The sequence below is a fragment of the Apteryx mantelli genome, chromosome 1 (assembly GCF_036417845.1).
Source record: "Apteryx mantelli isolate bAptMan1 chromosome 1, bAptMan1.hap1, whole genome shotgun sequence".
NCBI lineage: Eukaryota > Metazoa > Chordata > Aves > Apterygiformes > Apterygidae > Apteryx > Apteryx mantelli.
Window position 1 is genome coordinate 60,011,418 of NC_089978.1, and position 14,938 is coordinate 60,026,355.

Here is a 14,938-nt window from a genome sequence, read left to right on the forward strand (position 1 = left end):
AAATTCAATCTGAGGTATTTTTAATGAGTGCTCTGAACCTCCAATTCAGCTCGTCAGAAGAAACAAGGAGAGCAGTATGCTGCTAAATAGCACTGAGGCCGGGGGTTAAACTCATTCAGCTTTTTGCTCACAGGGAGGGAAAATAGTATCAACATTTATTTGACAGGTATGTATTTACTTCCAGAGTTGAGTAAAACAGCTTTCCATATAGCAAACTTCGTGAAAAATGAGGTTGTATGAGCTTCACATCAAGCTCTTGTCTAGTTTCTGAAAACAAGTATTATGGGGTGTTTTTTTCCAAGCCAGTGCCTGCCACGCTCACAACACAGTTGGGCCATGGACGTCCCAGTGGCTGTGCCCAGTAGCTGGGGCATGGCTCTGCGGCCTGGGCTCCTGCTGGTCCCTGCCAGGTGGAGAGCTCTGCCCAGGCCATCCCTCCTCCCATCCATCAATTTAGCATGGGTTATTCAGAGGTGCTCTGCAAAGAGATGGCATTGTTGGATGCCCCCAAAGGGTTTTGCCGTCATTGTTGCGTTGGCTTTGGGTGACTTCCCCCACTGTTGCATCCCTCAACAAGCCAGCTCTTACCCGCCATAGCTTTTCAGGCAAGTTTTCTTAGCGTGGACCACGCACACAAAATTCTTGTTGCCTTCAGTTTTTCCTCCATGCTGATTTGCAAATCAGTTCGTTTCAGATTATAAAGAAAGCACTGCCATGAAACTCACTCAAAGATCTGAAGTTCATGACGGGCTGGCTCTGGTTCTTGCAAGTCATCCCTGTTTGGGGTCAAGGCTCTGCAGCTGGGATGCAGCATGCTAATGGCACTCTTTGGAGAGGAAAATAGTCTCTTCCCACGGGGGAGTTTGCCTTGCTGATGGGGTAAAGAACCACCACAAGCTGCTTTTTAGTTTTGCTAGTAAAACTAGGCAGACGTGGCACAGTATTTGCAGGAGCTAATTTAAGGGAGTAAGATGATTTATTTTTAGTAACTTTTCTCATTGTTCTTTTAATGTCTCATTGTTCTAGTCCACACGGTGACTTGAAAATAATGTTAAAGTAGTTTTACTTTAGAAACAGTGGCTCCGGCAAGAGTCTCTGGAAGTACCCAAGAGCTGAACAGTTAGTGTGTGAAATTCTGTAGCTTTAAACAGTTGCCTAAAAGAATTGCTCAGCTACTACTGACTCCCCACAAATCTGTTACACCTGACTTACGGAGTCTTAAGGAAGCTAGCAGTAATGGTTGTACTACAAGAAACATGGCTTAGGGCTTTTCAGGAGGTAAATTAGCTTGTGCAGAGACCTCTTGTTGCAGGTTTGCTTGGGTGTTTTGTTTTTTCGATACTGAAATCAGCATTCACATTTCAAGTGAAGATGTGCATTACCTCCATCAGGACAATTTCCCAGATTTAAGAGAGTATCAGCCACACAAAAATGACATCTTTCAGATGCATTCGTTAGCTGAGGGGATCAGAGCATCCTCTTTAAGCTGATAAGGTGATTTTGAGGCGCAAGTGTATCAAGCGTAACTTTGTCTTGACTTTGTACTGATTAAAAAAAAAAAAGCTGGTTGTATTTTTCTGAGAGCTAGATGTCAGCTAGTTAAAATGCTATAATGCAATAAAAGGAACCAGGGAACCGTGAAACTAATCATGAAGTGTTTTATTGCTGCTTTTCACCGTGAATAGTGCTTTGTAATAAACAGATGTATATTTAGACCACAGTGACCAAGGGATGAATATTTTTAGTCTACAATGCAAGTGGATTAGAAGTGCCAGATTTCCATTCCCATTGCTGACAATGGGATGAACCTGCAAAACAAACTGTTTTGTGGGATTTTGTCCCTTGAGCTCCTTGGTGAGGAAATTCTCCAGGCCTCTCTTCCTTCCTTAGGCTCTTCTTCACAAAGGACTTCACTAGTTTTGTGGTGGTTTTTGCTGGCTCTGCAGTGACAAAGTCCTCATCAATTAGAAATTACAGTAATTAAAGGGACGGAAATAAAATTGGTATTGATATCAGTTTGCGTTTGTAAGAACTACAAAAGAAAAAAAGATTGGATCATTAAATCTGAAAATGATAGGTTAGCCCATGGTAAGAAAGGCTCCACTGAAGCTGTCCAGCCCATCTCTTCTCTTTTATTTCCTCACTTGGATAGAGAAATGGCATATAAGTGTGGGTTGTATTTGCCCATTAAGTTATAACGCTGTGATTTTATGAGCCAAGGAAAAAGAGACCAAGCAGAGCCTCCAATTCCAATAGCTTTAGTGTGCTGTAATTATGTAGATCTACAGCTACTTGAGGAATTACTATAGCTGAATGTTATGTCTGATTCTGCTGTAAGAAAAAGTTTAATCAAGCGCTACTGAAAATAGCCTCATCATACAATTTTACATTAGATTTGCTAGATCATCCTTTTCTTTCTCATTCCATGCTATTTAACTATTAAAGAGGATTATTTAGAAGCAGAAGTAATCTTATGATAAGTATTCAGTTTTTCACCTGAATTTTATAGGTGATTATTTCTGGTAAAGTTGATTTGGGGAATCAGAAGAGAGTTTAAAATCTATCTGGAAAAAAATCATTCTGCTTTTGCCTTTTTTAGAAAATATTTTGACAGAAGCCAGTTTATCATAATCAGAAATCCAGGAGCATGACTACAACAACAAATCTGCCTATGTTCAAAAGGAGAAACTTGCATGTTTCTTTAGGAGCAGGTGCTAAAAAATGCAAGTGAATGAGATGGTTATTAAAATCCTTACCTACATATTTTTACTTTGGTAATTGTTTGTTGTGTTGATTTTTTTAACTAATAATCACAGAGCTAAAACTAGTCATTTTTTTAAGTCCTCTTGTTTGTCATGGCGGATAGATAGGGGAAACAAGTGCAGTGTTGCTGCTGGTGTTTTTTTAAGGGCAGGTATTTGACGTAAAACACACCTGAAGCAAAAAGCACCGTATCTTACAATCATACTGTTTTTAAACAAACAAAAAAAACCCCACCACTAACAAAAGTGCTTCAGAGATTACAGAAGGGAAGCACTGGTTGAAAAGGGAGAACAGCTTATGTGGTGAGTGCAAGGTAGGAAAGCAATCCGCTAAAATCTAAAAAGAAAAAAACACTATAAATAGTCTTATTGTACACCAACAGCAGATGATCAATTGCCTTTTTTTTTAATGCAGTATAAGAGACTTATTTTGTTACTGCAGTTGGCCTCAATCCTACCTTTGATGGTATGTGTGCAGTCTGTGCAAGAGCATGTGGGATCCATGCCAGGAGTGGAGCCTTCGACTAAATTAAAACGGAAGATATCTTAAAAGAAGCGAGGTGCCTGTGGCAGATAGTAGGATATCATGAAAATTTGCCCCTTGTACAGCTCCCTTCCAAAAGGGCATGATACCTTGTGGCTACAGGTACACCATGAGTATCTGTCTCCCTAAAAGTAGCTGCAGGAGTGTGTTGCTGGCTCGGTTGAGAGGTATGACTTCTATTCATTGCACGTGTTCGAGGCAGTGTGCGTCTTGAGATCATGAGGCACTAAGCCGCTGAGGTGAAAAACACTACTGACTGCAATGATTTTTCTTTTTTTCTTAACCCATTTTTTGTGTCCCCGCTGGAAGTGGCTGTCACTGTAACCTGGTAAATAGAGAGTAGCAAACCAGACTTCCTAACTATCCAGCCTAAGCTGAACAGCAAAGTGAAAACTAGTAAGCCCAGGTGCAATAGAGCTATCTTTGTAGTCTATTTTTATAGCTGTCTTATCCTTCCTAGGATTAATGGCTGTAGTTTGAGAGGGAAGAGAGGAGAGAGAGGGCAGAAGATCGCCCAGTGCCACGGTGGTGGTAGGTCCAGAGCAGCAGTCCTCAGACCAGCACTTATTGCTTTTAATTCCACCCTTTAAACAATGGATGGTTGCTAAATACGAAATACGCATTTCGTTTACTGCCAGAAAGGAGAAGTATGAAATTTGTCTCCTGATGCTGCCAGCATTGTCCTCCTGTGAGTAGTTTTTAAGCCTCCTTTGAAGTCTAAATTTCAGCCAGGCTTGTTTGTTTAAGAACCCCATTGCTCAATCTCACTTTGAGGTTATTTTTATACTATTTGCTTATCATGAGCCTTTTTTTTTTTTTTTTTGTGAGCTGTAAATATATATATATTTTTTAACAACTTTGTATAACTGAGAAAATTCATGCTCATAAGGGTGTGGGGTTGTTATTTTTAGTGCTGATTATGACTGTAGATGACTTCAGAAATAGTCATGAAAATGCTGGGTGAAGTTTCGCTATCAGTTCAATTCAGTAGTTAAACTGAAGTACAAAAGTAATTTGGGGGTCACACCGATCTGAAATACAAGAGTTTAAGAAGATTTCTAGTGAAGGACACTTTTTTTTAATTGCTTGGTATTTTAATATTTGTAAATTTTTTAAATCTTTTTTTAAATGTTTAGCTTGATCCAAATTGTGACATTTCATTTTTGAGCGCTCAAAACATGGCAGGAATAGGACATTAAGGAAAGAAATGTCTGTCTTTATATTATGGTAGGTGTGAATGATGAGTATACTTTTGTCTTTTGGATGAAAATAAAGGAATTATTTTCTCTTTATCAGTTGTTACTAATGCACTAGGAATTGGAACCAAAAAAAACCCCACCATTTTTCTGGTCCATTTGTGGTCAATTTGCAGCAGTTTTGAAGAACAAGTAAGAGGAGCAGAATACTCCATGCATTCACATGAAACTCTATTACCTTGGCAAAGACACTGATGGGACTTATATTTTGCAGATGTTCCAAAGCAAGTGTTTATTTTACTTCTGTGTAACCTGGCATCACAGTTCAGTAACATTAAAAAAAAAAAAAAAATTTTCAATGAAAGATCTGTTCAATCTGAGATCAGATTAGTTGGACAGATAGATTAAAAACTGGTAAAATGGCTATTTGATCCTAAGCAGATACTTTTTTTTTTTTTTTTAAGTAGTAGATGGTTAGTGAAATAATTGCTAAATGAATTTGAGAGGGGAGAAAAATGTGTCCAAACTCCCTTCTTATGAAGTCTTGGAAATTTTTCAGACACTGCTATACATTTGCTTTAAAAGTTTCCCTATTACAGTCTGTGCCAAAGAATGGTCTGAACAAGTATACAGAGGGAAATATTTTTTAATATTTGGAGGTCACCTGAAAGTTGAAGAATTTTTAAATCTATTAAAGTATTCACCACTGGAAGATGCATAAATAACTTACCGTTTTGGGTTTTGGTGGGAGTAGAGGGAAGGTGAATTGAGTAATATTGAAATAATGAGCAGTAATATTGAAATAATTTGTTGGATGCACAATGCATAATGCAGGCTGCTTTGACTCGGTACCTTCACAGCTTGCAGCTAAATGCTGTTATGCACATTATTCATAATTTAGGATTTACTGGCCTGACATTCCCTGAAAATGTAAAGTGTCTTTTAAAATGTGATTTCACAAAGCTAAATGAAAAGCCAGTTCAAAATACATTAAGCAATAAGGATGTGTAGCTTGAAATCAGTAAGCTTGTTTTCACTGCAATAAAATTATAATGTTATTTTGGTGTAGCTAAAAACCACCTCAAGAGAGTAATAGGATTACCCTGCTGTCCATATGGCTGGGGCTCACCTCATCTAAAATTAACCCTGTAAAAGTGAGGTGTCTGGACTCCCTCTCAAGTCTAGAGTAAAAGAGTACAACTGTATCGCTAAAGAAAAATTCATTGCCAGCATACTCATAGATGGCTGTTTTAGCATGGGAAGAATTGCCCTCTGGGATTGCTAACGCTTTTTTCATTGATTATAGCGGGAACGTTTTGTTGTCTAGCCAACAACAAAAATAAGAGCGGGCGACTCCTACCTGCTGCAACTCCTTCCTAGCTCCTGGATTTTTGCATGTGAACTTTGCACATTTGTATTTCACCAATATACTGTATACTCCTGTCTCCTTTCCCCACCTGGCTGCCTTCCAGCATGGCATCCACAGCAGCTACTGTGGAGGTACTGGCCTTGCCACCAGCCCTCATCCTGGGTGACTTCCTTGTGACTTGAGTGCCTCATCCTCCTCATCGGGTCTTCTCCTGTGGGTCAGTCCTTGCAGTCTCTGGTGCAGGCGCTTGCTCAATGAGGCGTCAGCACAAGAGGTGCCCGGACGCCTTGGTCTGGTGCCCTCTGCGTCTGGCCATATTGATGACCGTCTTGGCCTTTGCTTGGCCCAGCCAAGTGCTGCCTGGTGCTTGGCATCCAAGACATGACAACAGGGCCACGCTTGATGGTTGGAAAATGCCTTCCAGGTTCTGGGGAAAACTCGCATTGTCCCATCGGCCCTGTAACCATGGTCAAGCCCGACCCCACTGCTGAGTACAGATGAGGTCATGGTGTGGCATGCTCATTCCTGAATGTGTCCTCTGTCCGCTCGTGTTTACTGTGACCTGAGTAATGGCTGGTTTGCTTCCATATTCAGTGGACTGAGAGTTTAATTTATTGTGTTTAAATTTTTTCATAAAGATGTCATGGAACTGCACTGAATTAGCATCTCTGTAAGACCACTCAGTTGCAGCATTTTTGAATGTTATACTTCTAGTCCTACAAGACTTAGGGTGTCATCAGGCTCTAAATCTCAGCAGCATTTGTACACAGAGTATTTCCTCTTGAATAAACTGTCAGGTTTTATTTTGCGTTAGACAGATCAAAGCTAAGATGAGTTTAGAATAATAATTTTATTTACAGATACTTGAGTAAGAAACATTTCATGTTACAGGGGCACACTCCAGAGAAAATGCCAAGTGACATAAATGCTATAACACTGCCGTACCGTTGTCTAAATGCATATTAGAAATGAACTTTATGAAAACACTCATCAGCTTTTAATCAGCTGCTTTTACTGCTGGTCTGAGCTCAGGCAGGTTTGCTCTCCTTAGCTAACCTCGTGCTGCATGGTGGTGCAGGGGGGCTCCCTGTCGTCTTTCTCTGATGAAAAATCTCCATGTTCCCCAATGCAACTTCTTTGCTGGGAGGAGGTACAAAGTTTGATCTCTGTCAGGCAGGAGTCCATCAGATACTTTAGTAAGACGTATAAATATGCTTTAACCCAGTTGGTCTGAGAAGCTGCATTTCCATTTTTCTGGTTGTACGTGTGGATGAAAGCAGTGTCCTTGGACACTTAGTGTGACGTTGGCTGTTAAGCAGGTCCTCTGCTCTGTAGCAGCCTTGGCCGAACCGTGTGGGCCTGAAACTTGTCTGGGCACAGGAGCGTTTGACTGACAATTCTAAATCACTTCTACGTGCATTTTCGATGTGGTAAACTAGTGTAGTTATTACACTATATCTAACGTCTTTTTAATATCATTGTATTGTCTCTAATAACGAAACCAATTCCCAGTAAGTGTATTTTAAGAGACGATGGATGTTTGGATACATCTGCGAGCAGTGATGGATGGGCTGAGCAATGTTAGAAAAGCACTGTTATAACTAGCAAAAGAGGCGTAATTACTAACATGGTCTGGGCGTTGGTTTGCACAAAGGTTTTTAGTTTAATGAAACTGAGGAACATGAAGTGAGTGTACACTTTACACTTCAAATTTACTTTACATGGCATTACATCAGATCAAAAGTAGTCTGTCTAGGAAAAAAAAAAACCTTTTTCTTACCCTCCCTGTATCCTCTTATTTGGCTCTCTGAGATGAATTTTTTTTTTTAGTTTCTGCAAGATGGGTCATGACAAATGCTTAAAAAAATCAGTACTCCTATCTGCACTTGCTCTTGATCTGTTTTCTGACAGTATTTGTAAGACTATTGTTTGCTGTAGCTAATATTAACAACAGTTAATAAAATAACGTAAGTGAACTTTGCTTCCTGGTGGCATAGGTCTGTTAGAGGCAATGTGAGTAAGTCGGGCAAAAACCTGCTCAGCAGGTTCTTACAGAGGTGAACTTGGCTTTTCCCTTCTAACTTCATTTTCAAAACTAGCCGCTGGTGAAGGGTTCGGTCGTTGTGCCCTGCATCCCTGAGGTGACTGAGCTCTGCAGTGGTGGCACCTGTACCCTGTGCCACCCTTAGGAAAATATCATCATCCTAATTTTTCCTCATGTAAGCCTAGCTACTGGCTATTTCCTTTTCCTCATCTATATTGCACAATGTTTGATAAACTTCCTTTGGAAAGATGCTTCATGCTTAGGGTTGTGGCTGAAAACCCAGATTGCCCTATGTGAAAAACTTGGGAACTTGGTTTTTCACAACAATACAGAGACCAAACTAACCTGGCAAATTTGGCGGGGCTGGAGGCAAGTTGAACTGCTGCCCGCTAGCAAGTAGCCTGTTAGCAAGGGCACTCGCCGGAGATGCAGGGACCTGGGCTCAAGTTTGCCCTGTCCCGATTCGGCCAACTCACCTAACCGCCAGCCGCTGATGGTTTTCTTTTGTTCTGTTATTGCTCCTTCATTTTGCTCTACTAATTGTTTACCGGACAAAAAGGTAGGTTGAGTACAAGGTCACTTGTGTGAGCTGTGATCAGGAACTTGGACATGGGTTTCCCATAACTGGGGAGTTTGGGCTGTTTAATGGGTCGTTATTTATTCTGAAGTGAGTGGAGATCTCAGTGTTTTGGGGTTTTTTTCAGGAAGTCTGTTGAGTTAAAATAGGTGCATTTCTGCCAGAAACAAAAATATTTAATTTCAGTGACTGGCATTTTACACTGAAAAAGTGCTTTTGCCAAAGAATTGCTGGTGAGCCGTAATTCACGGTATCTGCTGTCAGCATGGATTTAACCGATGTGCTGATCAGAAGAATCCTTGCAATCAGCAGAACTGTGGGCTCAGAGAGCTAATATGCAAAATGTGCAAAAACATCTGGTCTTTGTAGAGGAAATGCTTGCCCTTGACTCCTCTGAACTACTGTGTAACTCAGAATAGCATGCGCAAGCCTTGATCAGCCCCAGGGCCTCATAGCAGTGGGCTCAGCATAAGCCCATATGAAATGGCATAAGCATAAGCCTGTATGAAATCAGAACCCGGGACTTGAGCCTGTCGCATGTCTGTCAGTGCCCAGCAAACACGCAGACCCATGCATTTCGTATGGCAGGTCTGTTTGTGACCATCTTGGTCTTAGTGTGTTGTGCACAGATGTACAAAGCACCACCTGACAGTGGCTTGGAGGGCCCGCAGCTTAGATAGCAGTCTTCTAAAATTCACAGGTAAAATACAGCCTAGGGAGACTCGTACCTTAATGAATTGCACATTTAGGTACAAGGGTTACATGGCAGACATAAGAAAATTAATCCTAACCTTCCCTTTTCTACCACTTTTATTTTATGGCATTTTGCCCTCAAAAATAAAAATACACTAAAAGCTGATTCTGAGGTGCCATCCAGGGAAGGGTGGTTATTTTCCTTAGCTATAAAACTAGCATAACTATTTTCAACTGCCCCATGGGTATGGCTGCAGTACCACTGATTTTGTAAGTGGCATTGACAGTGTTTGCTGGACAATTTTTTGGCATAGTTAATTGTTCTGCTGCTTATTACAAGCATTTTTGTTAATCTGCAGTGTGTAACCTTAGGTTTTGGTTTCTTTACAGCAAAGAGCTCCAGGGAAAGTTTTGCATGATGCCGTTTGCAACCACCTCAACCTTGTTGAAGGCGACTATTTTGGCCTTGAGTTTCCAGATCATAAAAAGATGATGGTATGTAAAAGGGTTAATTTTCAACTGGTTTTCATTTACATGCACATGGTATTCTTTCCTCCTGCTCCTTACTTAAAAAGTGTGTTTAAGCCTGAATCTCCAAGAAAAAAACAGCCTATTTTTTAAAAAGTGTTCATCCCTGTTGGAGTTGAAGAAATGTTTTTAAAACCTGATTACTCCTTTCAGGTTTCATCCATGTTGAAAGTAGCAGGCAATTCAGACATGAGAGGGAAAGCAATTTATCTCCAATCAGTTGTACCAGAGAAGTCAAAGGCTGGATTGGCGCAGAGTTGATTTGCGATCTTTAACATCCTGCTTAACTTGGAGTGTGAAAATAGTAAAATCTTTCCTCTGTAGACAAGGCAAGTTACAATAATTGTGACACAGTTCCATGAAAAATATCTTGGGACAACAAGACAGATAAAATATAATGAGGGTAATAAAAAGGAAAAAGCAAAATGATGAAAGTCCTGTCTGGAGAGCTGTGTGTCACAGGCAGGTGTGCAGGTCCTGACACCCCGCGTGCTCAGAACAGGTGCCTGCAGCATTCACATGCTGCATTAATACTTCTGGGGTAGAAACACCATCATGTAGGAGAGTTAATGACTTCTCACTCTTTTTTTTTTTTTTTTTTTTTTTTTTTTTTTTTTTTTTTTTAACTTTGTTTCACTTGCTGTGACCTTCTGGCATATGTGCTAGTTACCTGGATTGTTTGGCCAGTGCATTCTGGTACATACTGGATTTTTTGCCTGTTCAGTGAGTTCTGCAGCAGAAGCCTGGCTGATCTAAAGGAGATGATTGAGCAGCTAAGAAAAAAAAATGATATACGTTTGTGTCTATATAAAACTTATGTAAGGAACAACATTCTTAGCTGAAGACAAAAGAGGATTTATTCACTGCTGCAGTAATCTGTTGTCATGGCTTAGCGCATGCTTGTATAGCCACTAAAACTGAACAGGAGTTGTCACGTAGTTTTAGGCCAACTATAATTAAAAAGGAAACTGAAAAATGATCGTCAATCTTTTAAAAGTGATCCACTTCAGTTTGCTCCTGGATTTACATGAAACACAGTTTACTAGAAAGATTCATATGTTGCCATATATCCTCAGTTAATGCTTTAGGTAACTAAGAGCTTAACATAACACTTCAAAACAGTGCAACTGTACGGTGCTATCACAACAGAGTCCACGTTGCCATGTTAACACTGACAAACTGACATTAAAAACAAATCCTAACGTCTTGTGTATATTCAGTTGCCTCTTAGTTCTGTAGAACATAAGGAGAGCAGGTCATTTGGTCTGACCTTCTCCACTTCACAGGTCATTACGTTTCAGCTAGATGACCCTCTGTTTTGCTCAGCGACCTGGTCGGTCTTGTGAAAACAAAGTGGTTTATTTGCTTGAGGCAGAAGCAGGAGAGACTGAGGTGCTGCCAGTGCCTGAGGCCCTTGCAGTGGCTGGGATTCAACTGGGTGGAAATACATCCAGACGATCCCACTGGGGGAGCCAGGGCTCTCGGATGAAGAGGGGGTTGGAAAAACCTAAGGCTATTGCCAGTCTGACCTGAAGGAAAACTCCTCCACACATCCAAGAGGGTAACCCATCTGCCCCTACCCTTGTGAAAGGAAACACCATCCAAGCATGTGGGCGCACTGATCTGTGTGTGTCCACGAGCTGGTCTCACCTTTGCTTCTAGGAAAGGGGGAGGTCCCCGAATCTAGCCCACATGTGGCCAGCTGTGCCTGAGAGTGGTGCGAGTCAGTGGGAGGAATGCCATCGGCTCCCTAAGAGCAGGTCACAGGAACTCTGAAATATGGGAATTGATTGTGAATCACTGCTGCAGTGTGGAGTAGCATTCTGGGTGTGAGTAATATTTACGCTTAAACTGTAATACCAGTTTGTACGATGCAGTGGAGATAAATGTTCCTGTGGGATTTAAAACTTTCTGAGCTTCTTAACGGCTGTAATGTAGAACTCCAGTGTTGCGCATAGTAAAGAATTTGCAGTTAATTGTGAGTCTAAGGAATAAAACATACACACATGTTTTACTTTTGTATGATTTGAACAGGGTGGGTTGCTGCTCTTCCAACATAGTGTGTAATGTAAAAGGAAAAATAAATATTTGGAGTATATTTGTTTGGATATTATCATACATGCATGAAGCAATGTATTCACAGTTCAGCTGTGTTTATTTCAACATGCAAGGCTCCAGACCTCATACTTGACAGTAATATGTCAAGATGCCTGGCTGTTGTATATGTGCCAGAGGGCTGTGTTTGTAACAGAGAAGACGTGCAGGGCAGATGGACATGGAGGGTCTAAGGGCTGCACTTTCTACCCCGACAAGGGGAAGTGAGGCACAGTTGCCAAGCCTGGGGTTTTACAAAGTTTCGTCACACTTGATGGCTGCCTGAATTCTCCAGCTGCTGGAGGCCAGTCATTATCGGCAAATGTTGGACTTTGTTCAAAAAATAAATAATCGAGCCTTTTTAGTCCCAGACAAAACTGAGATCATGAATCCAAATTGAATCCTCATGTGATTTCTCATTTCCAGTTTATAAACCAATCTCAGAACAACTCTGTATAGACAGTGTGTGGGTAGCTGCATGATGCTTAAGTTCCAATTGCTTGGGTTTGGTGACACTGATGAAGTGGTTTTGCCCCACCTTCCCCCTTTCTCCCCATGCATTCAACACATGCATTACTAGTATCCAGCAATCTGGTAAAGGATGTTGTAACTTGCTTGCAAGGGTCACTAGGAAAGCAGAGAAAGGAACAGTGCACAATGTGCTTGTACTGTATCATATGCTCCCCATGGAGAGAGAAAGGAGAAGACTTTGTTACATCAAATAAAATATGAGACTCCCATATTCTTGTAAACTGGCTGTTTCATATTCAGGATTTTTTTTCCCCCCTAAACTTAGCAAAGCTGCTGACCATCATTGCTGATTATGTACGTGCCAACTTTCTGAAACAAAACAGTTTAAAAATACTGAAGCGCCAAAATGTGTCAGAACCAGTTTAACGAGTGATAAATGCTGTTTTCCTGTTCTTGGATAACAAAGCTTCTTTAGCCCTTCCAAAAAGAAAATCACTTTCAGAGGCTGAGAAACATAAAACAATTCCATTGAGGAACATTAGCAAGTTTAAAAGTGCTTGAATGTAAGGTCTTGGCTAATTGGAAGCACTGTTAAGGTACCTCACTGGTATAGTAACTATGAAAATAGCAAAGAACTTTGGAACAGTTGTAACAGAAAAACCTGCCTGTTTCTGTCTGGCTTCTCAGGTGACTTTGTAAAATGGATATTTTGAGTATGTTTCAGTCTCTGCATAATCTAAAATTATTCAAGGTCAAAAGTGTATTCATTTCAATATGTATATTTTTTTTTCCTGGAGGAAGACTTGGTTAATTTGTTTTTTAATGGTTTTAACCTATGTGAAGGTTGTAGGATGTTCCTCCCCAAATTCTAAATGTCTCCAAGGAAGGCTCCATGCAATTCGGTGAGATAACTACACCCAAGATTTGTATTTTGTTATCAGCTGAAGAGTGTGAGCTGTCACACTTCTTCAGTCCCTGTAAGCTGTTTGACTTTTATCTTCTGTGTGATTCTCCCTCAGCTTTCTGTAAGTTGTGTGAGGAAAACAGGTTATTTATCTGGACCCTTCCAGCTGAGACTACCAAATGGGGCTGTAGGCTCTGGTCACAGTATTTCCATTCGTTGCTTCTCTTTTGAAAGCTGAGGGAAAGACCCACACAACTTCCTTAAAAATGGCTTGTTAAAAAACAGATGAAAATAAAGCATTTGCAGAAATTACACTGTACCCAATTAGGAAAGCCTAGGCCTGGGCTTCCTAGATTTATAGAAAAGAGAAAACATTATGCTGCTAGAGAGTAAGCTTTCTTTCCCCCATGCTTTGAGCTGGGTATGCCTCATGCTCTTGACCTGTGAGAACATCCCTTCTCCAGGTAGCGCTGGCAAGGATTTCCACATTCATGTCCAGGCCTCACTAGGGGAATCCTGTGGGGACCCCAAAACCAGGAGGCTGTTGTCTTCTGCTCATTTCTCTATTTGCCTGGCATTCCCCACTCAAAGGCAAATATCAGCCCCTTTCACTTGCATTTCTGTAGATTAATTCAGGTGATGCTCTTTTATTTGCATTGCTGCTGTTTGCTTAGACTGGAGCTGGCTCAGGCCTCCCTGATGGAGGCATCCTCATATTATTCTCAAGGACCACAATGGCAGCGTAGGAGTGTCTCTTTCTTAATTTCTTGTTTCAGTTTCCTTTCTGCAAAATGAATGGTTACTGGCCAAACTTGCTGTGATTGCTAATATTTGAGACAAATAAGGGGAAAATCTCTTCCTTGGTGAATGCTGTTTTCCCAGTTCTCTGAATTTTTACTGCTTCAAAAGCTGTGCCACAGTGATAGCTTATTAAGCATAATGACTGTACTGCAGAAATTAAATAAGTAAATGGATAACCAAGTAGTGCAATGAAAAACAAGTGTTAGTTTGTTCAGAGATTATAACATCACCTTCTTTTGTTTTCAGGTGTGGCTCGATCTTTTGAAGCCTGTTATGAAACAGATTAGAAGTAAGTACTTCTTTGCTGTCATTCTTTGTATCCACCTGAGAATAGCTGAATAAATGAGGATTCTGTCAACTGGTATCATTATCTTCTCTATTTTCTTTACTGAATTTTGTTTGGGTTATTTTTTATTTCAGTTCTGTCCTTAAAAGATGTACTGTGTGTGCTGTCAAATTATGTCACAGCAACAAATTCTGCAAAGCATGTAGACATTGATCACATCTGGTTTTGCCTTTTCTATTGAAAGGTTTAAACCAGTGGCAGACTTTGGAAGGTTTAATCAGTCACTAGAAGCATGGAATTGAGGCAGTGGTATCAATGGAAGGAGCACTTTTGTTGAGGAAAAAAAGCATGCAACAAAAAAAAATACGTTGTTGAAAGGTAGTAGTAATCAGGATGGAAGAAAAAGAACCGGAAGAAATTATTAATGGGAAGAAGCTAGCAAGTATGTTACAGCTGTCTGGGACGTTGCCACAGAACTTGGAACTGTCTTAGACCAAGAGGAGAAAATAGTTGGGTTAAAGAAGTCAGGGCATGTCATGGTGGGTGGCTGGAGAGGAAAGGACATTGTAAATACCCAGCAGCCTTGGGAGGAGTAGAAGTGAACAAGAAGGGTTTTGACGATTTTGTTTCTTTATCAAATGTCAGCAAAGTACTTTATTTATTGACATA

General features: G+C 40.6%; 1 protein-coding gene across 2 annotated transcripts in view; it reads left to right on the top strand.

The window, feature by feature from the left end:
• The window catches only part of FARP1 (FERM, ARH/RhoGEF and pleckstrin domain protein 1), a 222,460-nt gene that overhangs the window by 136,849 nt on the left and 70,673 nt on the right, over positions 1-14,938 (top strand). For both annotated transcript variants that reach the window (XM_067293558.1, XM_067293549.1), the window contains 2 exons: positions 9,576-9,680; positions 14,230-14,272. In XM_067293558.1, coding sequence (XP_067149659.1) covers positions 9,576-9,680; positions 14,230-14,272 — 148 coding nt within the window. The remainder of the gene's footprint in view (positions 1-9,575; positions 9,681-14,229; positions 14,273-14,938) is intronic.